This window comes from Falco rusticolus, chromosome 7 (assembly GCF_015220075.1).
Source record: "Falco rusticolus isolate bFalRus1 chromosome 7, bFalRus1.pri, whole genome shotgun sequence".
Lineage (NCBI taxonomy): Eukaryota > Metazoa > Chordata > Aves > Falconiformes > Falconidae > Falco > Falco rusticolus.
This window is the reverse complement of record NC_051193.1, coordinates 11,932,055-11,942,236: the sequence shown is the minus strand read 5'-3', so window position 1 is coordinate 11,942,236 and position 10,182 is coordinate 11,932,055. Positions and strand designations below refer to the sequence as shown.

The window sequence follows — 10,182 nt, the reverse complement described above, 5'->3', positions numbered from 1 at the left end:
GCTGAGCCTGGCACCAGGGCTGGTGTGGGAAGAGGAGGAGGAGGTGGCACGGGGTCTCCCATGAAAACCAGCATGCAGTGCCCCTGGACATGATGGCATCACTTGGGGTCTTGGCACAGGACCGAGCTTTCCCTCCTGGCTCCTCCCTGCCCTTCATCTGGAATCTCGTGCCTCCCTCCTCCTCCCTCCCTCACAGCGGGGTCTCAGCTCCATTTGCAGGGCAGCCCTGTGGAAACCAAATCCGTAAATCCCGATGGCATTACAAAACATGCCTTGTGTAAGCCCCTTCAGTCCTGCGCTGGTACTTAGCCCAGCCCCACCACCTCCCCAAAATCCCTGTTGTGGTATGAGCCTGCCCGAGCTCTTCTCCTGGGCTTGGGGAAAGAGCCGTGCACAGCCTTATCCTCACCGCGTTCTCACCTGGCTCCCACTACTCTGGGCTCAAAAAAGGTTAAGGCTGCAGGGGCTCCCCTGCCCCATGTGGCCTCAGCATGCTGGAATGTTCCAAAAACCCCATTTTTCCATCCCAGTGCACCCACACGCAGGCTTAGTGCAGTCCTTGCTGCAACCCGGGGCTCCCCTCCCTCACGGGTCCAGGGCATCGCCCCAGGGGTGGACTGGTGCCCAGTTCCAAAAGCTCCCAAGCAGGCAATCATCACTTGGGGGCACTGTAAAATAAATAATCTGCCCGTGGTTTTTTTATTTTAAAAGCTGAAAGGGGCCCCATAGGGATGCTGGTTCGGGTGGCCTCATTGGGGAAGCGTTGGAGAAATCAGCTGTGGGAGCATCCTCTGCTGTGGACCCATCCCTGCAACCATGCGGCCAAGTCAAAGTAGGACCTTGCCAGGCTTTTGGGGGCAGAAGCTGGGGAAGAGACCTGGCCCGCTCACCCTGGGGGAGCAGGCCAGGATGGCAGGCTGCCCACCCCCTGCCTCTGCCCCTGCCCCGTGCTAATGAGCAAGTTACACAACTAGAAGCTTTTATACTTCATTAATCGGGTCCGGCATCCCAGCCTGCCCCTCCACGCACGCTCCGGCTGGCTGGCGGAGCCCTGACTCCCTCCTTCCCTCTCCTCAGCTGCCTTTTGTAATGTTTTAATGGGGTTTCTTGCCTGGGTTTTGCTGACTTAATTACAAAGCTGCAGTGAGTTGATGCCTTGTGACGGTCTAATCCCAACCCGGTGACTCTACAAAGCTTTTGCACGGTGATCGTGCTGCTCCACTCCGGCCTCGCCGTTCGTGCATCCATCTCAGCCCCAGGCACTGACCCTCTGTGGACGGTTCAGCTTTTCCTCTCCCTGGTGAGTATCCAGGACTTTTTCCACCTGAAATAACTGTGTTGGAGACCATCATCCAGTCTTCCCTTAACCTGGCACCTCCGGGACTGGGACTGGTTTTAGTGCCTGGAAAAGGGGGATGCCCATCCCTTCCCCTGGAGCTGTTGGGGAAGAGGATGCCCCTGGGAAGTGGCTGAGCTGGAGCCAAGCATCCCTCGCACAGCCTGGGCTTGGAGCCAGTGCTACAGCTGGGTAGGGTCAGGTGCTGGAGGTAGGATGAAGGCAGCCCTCTTCCTCCTTCCCATGCATAGGAACAAGGTGTTTCACCCAAACCGCGTTGGAAGGATGCCGAGAAGCTCACGGTGCAGCCCTGCAGCCATCAATGGGCTCTGGGCTGGAGCAGCAGGGCTTGATGGTTCCGGAAAAACTTTGGGAATAACAGGGCAGTGGAAATTAAAGGCAATAAAAGCACAAGCTGGCTGGCTGCCTGGCCGAGGCTGGGTGCTTAGCCTCTGCCTGTATGAAGGTGGTCTGAGACAAAACAGCACTGGATGAGCTCATGGGGTCAGGGGTCCCCAGGAGATGCTCCCAACCTCCAGCGGAAAGGCAGAGCCAGCAAAAAAGGACGAAGGGGTCAGACGATCAATACGTAGATTTTTAAGCTGCTTTTGTGAACACCCCTAGTGTTTCTCAAGGCTGCTCAGCCTCCGGCAGGTAGGCAGAGATGCAGGCATTGCATGATGGCACTGAGGAGGGTTGGGGGTGTCCTCTGGGCACCCACCTCCACCCCTGCCTGAGCAAGAGGGGCAGGTGATGGGGCATAGGAGTCCTGCAGAAGCCACCAGGATCCCACTGCTGCTGATCCCTCTTTCCCTCTCCCAGTGTCCTGCAGCCAACGGAGGACAGAGGACAACATGTCTGCGGTTGTGAGTACTGCCCCCATGCCACCCTTCCCCTGCGCTCCGAGCATCCTGTCCCTGCAGTGTCGGGATGGGGTGCACCCCGCACACTCCTTGCCTCTCCGGCTGCTCTCAGCCTGTTGCGGGGAGCCTGGGCAGCACACAGCCCACCCCCATCCCATTGCACCCCCTTGGGTGCATGCGTGGAGGCTCTGCCCTTCCCCACAGTCCCCTATCCCAGGAGACCTGCAGGGGGTGGGGGGGCTGCCTGGGGAGATCCCACATCCTCTCCTCACCCCCAGACGGGCACCTTCCGCATCGTTTCGGAGGAGGAGCAGGCCCTGCGCACCAAGCTGGAGCGCCTCACCACCAAGGACCACGGCCCCGTCTTCGGGAAGTGTGAGAAGATCCCCCCGCACACCCTGCAGAAGGTGAGGGCGGCCATGGGGAGTGGTGGGGCAGGCACAGCCCAGGGATTCTGCTCCTTCCCAGGGGCCAGAGGAGACCATCACTGAGCTCCTGTGTTGGAGGCATGTACTTTACCGCAAAGGGTCTCCAAGCAGGGGACGTGGGTGACACTCCCCTCCCTGTGCTGGGATGCTGCAAGGAGCATCACTGCACTCCCCCAGCACCCAGGGTGCCTAAATGAACCCCGGGGGGTTTTGGGGTGTGTGTGCGGCATCACTGAGCTGGGTCCCCTCTCTGCTTGCCCCCCCCAGGCGAAGGATGAGCTGAACGAGACAGAGGAGCAGAGGGAGGTGGCGGTGAAGGCGCTGCGGGAGCTGGTGCAGGAGCGGGCGGGCGGCGAGGAGGTGTGCAAGGCGGTGGCTGAGAAGGTGCAGGGGAAGGACGACTCTTTCTTCCTCCGCTTCATTCGTGCCCGCAAGTTTGACGTCCACAGGGCATATGACCTGCTGAAAGGTGGGGAGGGGTCCCAGGCTGTGACGCTGGGTGAGGACAGGGGTACACATCCACCAGCAGCTCCCAGTCCTGTGCTGGGGCCTCCTCATCCCCTAATCCGCGTGGTGCTGGCACAGCAGGACCCTGGCATGGGAAGGGGATGAGGAGAGAAGATAAATAGAAACAGGCAGGGCTGGGGGGCTTGGGATGTAGGGGAAAGAGTTGGGATGGGGAAGGAAATGAATGAGGGTGATGCCAGGCATCCTGCAACACCAGGACAATCCCATTCCTTGCTAATTTACTGGGAAAAATGGGAAAAAAGTGCATTTAATGGTGGCAGGCTGTTTCATTTGTACAGCAAACCCAGCTGGTTTGGGCTGCACTCCCTCAAGAGCCCCATGTCCTATACATGCCCCTTTGTAATCCTGTAAAGAGCCAGCCCTGCACCCACCCTGATGCTTCTGTGCATGATGCCTGGTGGGCTCAGCGCTCCTGGGACCCCTTGAGGGCTGGGGGCTAGGTTGGGGGGTTTGTGGCACCCCCTCCCCACACGGAGAGTGATCCTTAGGGATGGAGGGGGAGTGGGAGGGCAGCCTGGGGGGCGGCCGCTGGTGAGGACCTGCCTGGCTCCTGCTCCACTCTTCTTTGTGTCAGCTTCGGGCATAATGAGTTGTAATTATCAGTGCTGGCTCCCAGGCGAGCTGTTTTGTTTGCCTGCATTTTCCCAGGACAAGGTTCCTTATTTCATGCCTGCAGGGTGCCAAGGCAGGGGAGCTAGAGGATGTCACCCAAACAGGGAGGAAGAGGAGAAGGGAAATGAGGGGGAAAATTACTTTATCTGCTTGTTGGGGTTTTGGAAAGGCGGCAGGCACGGGAAGCCCCCAGCATGGGGTGGGTAACACAACATGCTGGGGCTGGGGCTGGAGCTGATCTGGTGCCGAGCTCCTTTCTCCCTGCTTTGCTGGAGGAGACCTGACCCATGTTGAGCTCAGGCACAGCTGGTCCGTAGCTCTTGGGCTCAGGACCCTCTCACCGTTGCCAGTCCATCCTGGCTCTGGTGGCTCGTGCAGCTTCCCGAGGCCAGGCAAGCAGCCATTGCCCTCGATTTCTGCCTCCCTCCAGGCTACGTGAACTTCCGCCAGCAGTACCCCGAGCTCTTCGACAACCTGACCCCCGAGGCTGTGCGCAGCACCATCGAAGCTGGCTACCCTGGCATCCTGGCCAGCAGGGACAAGTACGGCCGGGTGGTGATGCTCTTCAACATCGAGAACTGGGATTATGAAGAGATCACCTTTGATGAGGTCAGCCCAGCTCAGCTGTTGCTCCCGGAGCAGAGCGGTCCTGCTCCTGGGCTTGTCCTGCTCAGCACGTCTGAGCGCAGCATCCCTTAACACATCAACATATGTCCACACGCAGCCTTCAGCCATCCAGGCTGAAGGAAAACTGCAGCCCTTTGAGTTTATCTTTCGAGGGAGTGTGGGAGAGTGTGGTCCATCCCAAAGGGTCCCCCCCTTCCTTCCCCCTGATGTGGTGCAAAGTGCAGGCCGAATCTGGGGTGTGCATCCCCCTGCCCAGGTAAGACAGGGTGAAAAAAGGCACCACGCCATTAAAGGAAGGCACTTCAGAAAGGAGGGATGTGCAGGGCAGAGGAGGAAACTGAGGCACAGGGCACAGAAAGGGCTTCTTGGCAATGAAGTTTCCAGGCATGTAACTCACAGCTTCTCCTAGCCCCATTTTCTGCTCAGCTCTGAATTTGGTCGCAACATAACACTGATCCAGATCTGAGATGTACCTGACTTGAAAGGGGAATGTGGTGGTTGTTGAGCATCCCCAGAAATGCCCTCCCTGCTCTGAAGTCCTGGGGTTGCCTGTGACAAGCAGGCTGAAGTCAAGCAGACCCTGCCCTGTCTAATGGTCCATGGGACTCTTCCTGGGACCCTCCTGGGGTCTACGGAAAGTAAGACCTAATACCAAACCCTGCTGTCTCTCCTCTCCATCAGATCCTTCGTGCCTATTGCATTATCTTGGAGAAGCTGCTGGAAAATGAAGAGACCCAGATCAATGGGTTCTGCATCATTGAGAACTTCAAGGGCTTCACCATGCAGCAGGCATCAGGGATCAAACCCTCCGAGCTCAAGAAGATGGTGGACATGCTGCAGGTGAGGTAGCAGAGAGGGCCCTGGGGGAGCCGAGAGCCCAGGGAAGGAAGGCAGCAGGACTAGCAGGGTTTGGGATTGCCACCACACTGATACAGTGAGAAAGCATTGTGGAGAGGCTGTTCCCCATCACATGCTCCTTGCCTTGCTTGTGAATCGGCTTCATCCTGCAAAATGGATCCTATTTTCCCCGCCCCATCTCCCTGCCCTCTCAAAAGCTGGACCAGAAGCAGTAGCACCACTCCTCGCAGCATCCTATGGCATGGCATGGCGGCCTTTCCTCACTAACATCTCAGCCCAGCTTGGTCCATGCTGGACAGACACCCACAGGCACTCCAGGATTTCTGCTCTTGGACCAGAGGCCAAAGGCTCCCGGCTCCCCTCAGGGAAGGACAGCAGAGATGTGGTCCTTCTCATGGAGTGGGAGCAATGAGCCATCTGGGAGGCTCTGCAGCTTCCCTGGTGCTAGGACATCCAATTCTCTGGGTCAGGACAGAAAGGGGCAATCAAAGAAATAAGGGGAGATTGGGTGAGGAGAGCTGAGGCAGCGCTGGGGTGTTCATTGCTGCTTGCCCAGCTCCACACGGACAGCAACATCTGTAATCATCTATGTCTGGCTTTGGGATCCTAGGACTCCTTCCCAGCACGTTTCAAGGCTGTCCACTTCATCCACCAGCCTTGGTACTTCACCACCACCTACAACGTGGTCAAACCGTTCCTGAAGAGCAAACTGCTGGAGAGGGTGAGTTTGGGAAAGGGACCCGGAGGCAAAGGCACTTCCCTGGGTGAAAGAGCAGCTGGGAAGAGTCGCCTCAGGCCACTGCTGAGGGTTGCTCCCATGTCCCTCCAGGTCTTTGTGCATGGGGAGGAGCTGGAGTCTTTCTACCAGGAGATTGATGCTGACATCTTGCCAGCAGACTTTGGTGGCAACCTGCCCAAGTATGATGGCAAAGCAACAGCAGAGAAACTCTTTGGGCCCCGCATCGAGGCTGAAGACACGGCTCTCTAAACCAGGGTCTGATCCTCCTCTCCCCTGTACAATAGGATCAGAGGTGGCCTTCTAACCCCAGCCACCTCCTTACTGTAGCACTGGTTTAATGACTGCTTGTGATGAGGCATTCTGGCCGTATTGCTCCATGCCTGTCCCTCCTCTCCCCAAATGAGGCAGCGGGCTGCCCAGCAGCTCTGCCCCTCCCAGGCAGAGCATCCTTCCCTTGGGAGCCAGCAGAGGAAGGAGGCCACCAGCCCTCTCCCACAGCATGCCCTGGCACTGCGGGGGGGAGGACAGGAGAGTGTCTGCTCTGGGAAGGGAGGGCTACAGCAAGGGAGAAATAAAGCATTTAACAGCAGAGCTCCAGGGTCCCTTGTGGCATGTGGCAAGGAACAGGGATGCAGCTTTTTGGTCACAGGCACTGGTTGCACTGCTGGTTCTAAGGAGTGTCAGTGCTTGGTGGGAGATCCCTGTCCCCCCGTTACAGACTGCCCTTTGGCACAGGGGCCAAGGAACCAGCCGTCTCCATCCTCCCTGCATCCCAGAAGGAGCGCCACCCCTGCCCAAGCAGAGACCCTATCCTCAGCCAACTGCTCTAACCAGGAAAAATAGCCCAAAAGATGCAAACAAGAACCCGACCAGGGGCCCGGGGGGGGAGCTGGCTCTGCCTAATTCCTGCTCAGCCAGGCAGGCAGGCAGGAGGAACGGAGGCTGTAGCAACCCCTAAGACCAGGAAAAAGATTTTAACCACAGGACAGTGAAAGACAAGCAAAATATACTCTCCTAAATCCTTCACAAGTGTCAGCAGTGCAGCTGTTTCCCCCAGCACTGCACTGGGAGAGGGAGCTCAGTCAGGGAAGTCCCACCAAAAGCCACTGTGGAGGGCAGAGAAGGGTCCTTGCCCAGCAAACCGTGCCCGATGATAATGCTAATTAGCCCTTGCTGATGTGGAGTCAGCAAGACCTGGGTGGGGAGGAGGAGGCAGAAGTAGCTGTGTCCCAGGCGAGGCACTCCGTTCTGGCCCATGAACCAGGCATCTTCAAAGAGCTGATCGGATACCCATTTCCAGACCATCTTCTCCTCCCTTGGCCAGCAGTAAGGCTTGGAGAAGAGCAAGTTGCTGGTCTCTGCCCAAGTTACCTTCTTCTCTGTCAAGCTGGTCCTGCAGCGTGCCCTGCCCCCCCCCCCCCCCCCCCCCCCCACTTCCCTCTCAGCTCCACACGGGTGCCCTTCATCAGCCAGAAGACCAGACTCCCACCCGAAGCCGGCCGAGGTGGAGGGCACTGACAAGAGCCACATTCATCAGGGCGCTGGCTCAGGCTCAAACCAAACAGGACATCGGCTCCAAAGCTGCGGGAAGGATGGGGCCTGTCTGGGCAGAGGCGACTGGGGTTAGATCTGTTTTCTCCAGCCTCAGCCGCACAGCTAGCCCACGTATGGCCAGTCCCAGCCCACGCCTGCGCCAGCCTTGCGTGACAGCCCAGAGGGAGAGCGAAAGGCACCTCTCTGCTGCGTTTGGCTCCTTACTGTGCAGTACTCTCCAAGGGCCTGGGAAGCATCTGGAGCTGTCCCAGGGAAACCACATACAACAGCCCTACAACCAGTGCACACAACAGCACAGCTTGCTTGGGAGACAGAGCAATTGCAGCTCTCTTGTAAACAAAAAAAAAACAAACAAAAAAAAGACAAACACCCCCCACCCCCCATACAGACACGGGAGCCCCACACTGCTGCCCTCTGGGATTTGGACTGGGACAGTCACAGCTCTCAGGATGTCCCTGTGGCTGATCAGCACTGCTGGGACAAATTGTCAGCCAGTAGCTTGTTTTGATGGGGAGGCATAGAACAGCACAGCAAATGGAGCAAGGAGCATGGTCCATGCTGGCCTGTTTCCCCCCCCGGAGTGACTCTTATCTACTTCAGAACTCCTTCCTGGCTTGGTCAAACAGCAAATTGCAATGGCCAATAAACTAGAAATGGAGCCCAAAACACTGCCTCCCACAGTGCAATTCTTATTACAGGGGAAAAGCAGCAACAGTCCTGGTCCAGCCCAGTCACCCTGATGGCTCACCAGTCCCAGTTACCGTCTGCATGCCTCACTTGGTCTGTAGTTAAACCCCCCCCACACACACTAGTGAGCTCTTAGCATCAGTCAGGTAGTGCTCTTCTGTGCCCTAGGCTCAAAGATGTCAGTGTCCTGGCCAGAGATGCTGTTATGTGGTTTTTTCTGCCAGCAGCTGAAAGATTAAGAAACCCACTCACTCTTAAATAGGGAAGAATAACACATGATGATTCTGCAGAAACACAGCCAAAAGCTTTGCGCACCCTCCAGGGAAGCTCTTGTCCCAGAGGAGAGTTCTGTCATGCTGCAGGAAGGGCCACAGTTAAACCCTGTCTGTATCCTGCTTCAGCTTAGTCCTGGCACAGCTGCAGGTCTGCCTCTGGAGGATTCCTCCAGCTAGCAACCTCATAATCCCAGGAGAACCCAGCAGCTGACACAGGACTGTCACAACCTGCTCTCTCATCCAATAGCAAAAATAGCCCTTCTTCAGTATCTTCAGGGCAGGCATTAAGCTTTTTAAGCTGATACCAACTCCACTCTCCAACAGAGCAGTACTGAATACCTTTTGGCCAGAAACAAAGCAACTACAAAAGGCTCAAGCATCACTCATGCTGCAAGGGAAAAAGGGGAGAAGATAAAGTCAGCCCCCAGCTAGCTCCCAAAGTTGGGCCTCAGGGAAGGCCTCTGCCAACTGCCAAGAAAGCCATGCGCTCCTCCACTCAAGAACCTGCTAGACACCCCATGCTTAGCCACCAAGCCCAGCCCCATCAGATTCAAGAGCCAGGGCAACTATTGGATGCTCCTACATATCGCAGGAATTGCTAAGACTGCCTTCTCTCTAGAGCCTTTCTGTAGCAGCTCTGTCCTTGTTCTGCTCTCTGAAACACAACAGAGGCAAAGGAAGGCTCCAGCTGAAGATGACAGCGGTGGCAGGGGCTGGCACACCACCCATGTGTTGCTGCATAAGGCCCCTGTGCAGTCTTCCCATTTATCTACTTGACACTTGCTTCAGCTTTCAGTGGGCAGCAGAGCCAGGTCTTTGAGAGGTGGGCACAGAAGCTGCAACAAGCGAAAGGTGAAGATACTCCCAACTGTCACTCTTCCCATCCTCCCCACCTCGGCAGTGCAGAAGGAGTACAAACTTGAGCCTTCTCCCTCGAAGGAGAGGTTCATTCACATTTCCTAGAACAATCCGAGTTCTTGCATTTACCGCTAGAACAGCAAACTAGTGCATCAAAGTGTAAAGGCAACACCAGAAACAGGAGTTACTTGCAAAAGTTGTCTTGTCAACAAGCTAACTGCTGCCTTGGTGTAATACTGCAGAGATGTAGGGATAGCCTTCCCCTAAGGCAGTCCTGCTTTAGGCAGCACTAGTGAACAGAAACTAAAATCTTTCGCATGTGTAAAGGCTGGGTCTAAATGATTCCTTGTGTTCCCCTTAGCTAATCCGAATCTTGCAACCGAGGGAACATGTTCAGATACCCAGTTGCATTTTAATCAATATTACCTTGTTGGCCCAATATATTCCCATATCAAATTATCCTCTCCCTGCTGCAGAGGAACTGAATAAGAAGGCATGGCTGCTGTGCCTGTCAAGTGACAGCTGGCCTTCACCACCCAACAACATTGCACACACTACACATTATCACTGACTTCAATAAGTCCTTTATTTTTAAATAAAGAAATCTCACTGAATCAAAGATAACAAAATTACATTTTGTTTTGCAATGACCTCCATTTTACACCACACAAACAAAAATTAAAGAAAAAATCAGACATTGTTTTATATATATAATTTCAAAGGTAAACATCAGCAGATATAGAAAAATTGCATTGCTAGTTGCAAATCATCTTCCCTGCAGCTCTCAGCTCCAGAGAATCTGACTCAGAACATGGCA

General features: G+C 55.7%; 1 protein-coding gene across 1 annotated transcript; it reads left to right on the top strand.

Annotated features, from left to right (window-relative positions):
* The first annotated feature begins 1,006 nt into the window (after positions 1 to 1,006).
* Positions 1,007 to 7,914, top strand: RLBP1 (retinaldehyde binding protein 1). Its single transcript, XM_037393275.1, has 8 exons — positions 1,007 to 1,300; positions 2,159 to 2,202; positions 2,478 to 2,606; positions 2,895 to 3,096; positions 4,198 to 4,376; positions 5,076 to 5,234; positions 5,863 to 5,973; positions 6,082 to 7,914. Exons 2-8 carry the CDS (start codon positions 2,191 to 2,193, stop codon positions 6,238 to 6,240), a joined length of 951 nt encoding a protein of 316 aa, XP_037249172.1. The 5' UTR covers positions 1,007 to 1,300; positions 2,159 to 2,190; the 3' UTR covers positions 6,241 to 7,914.
* Positions 7,915 to 10,182: the final 2,268 nt, after the last annotated feature.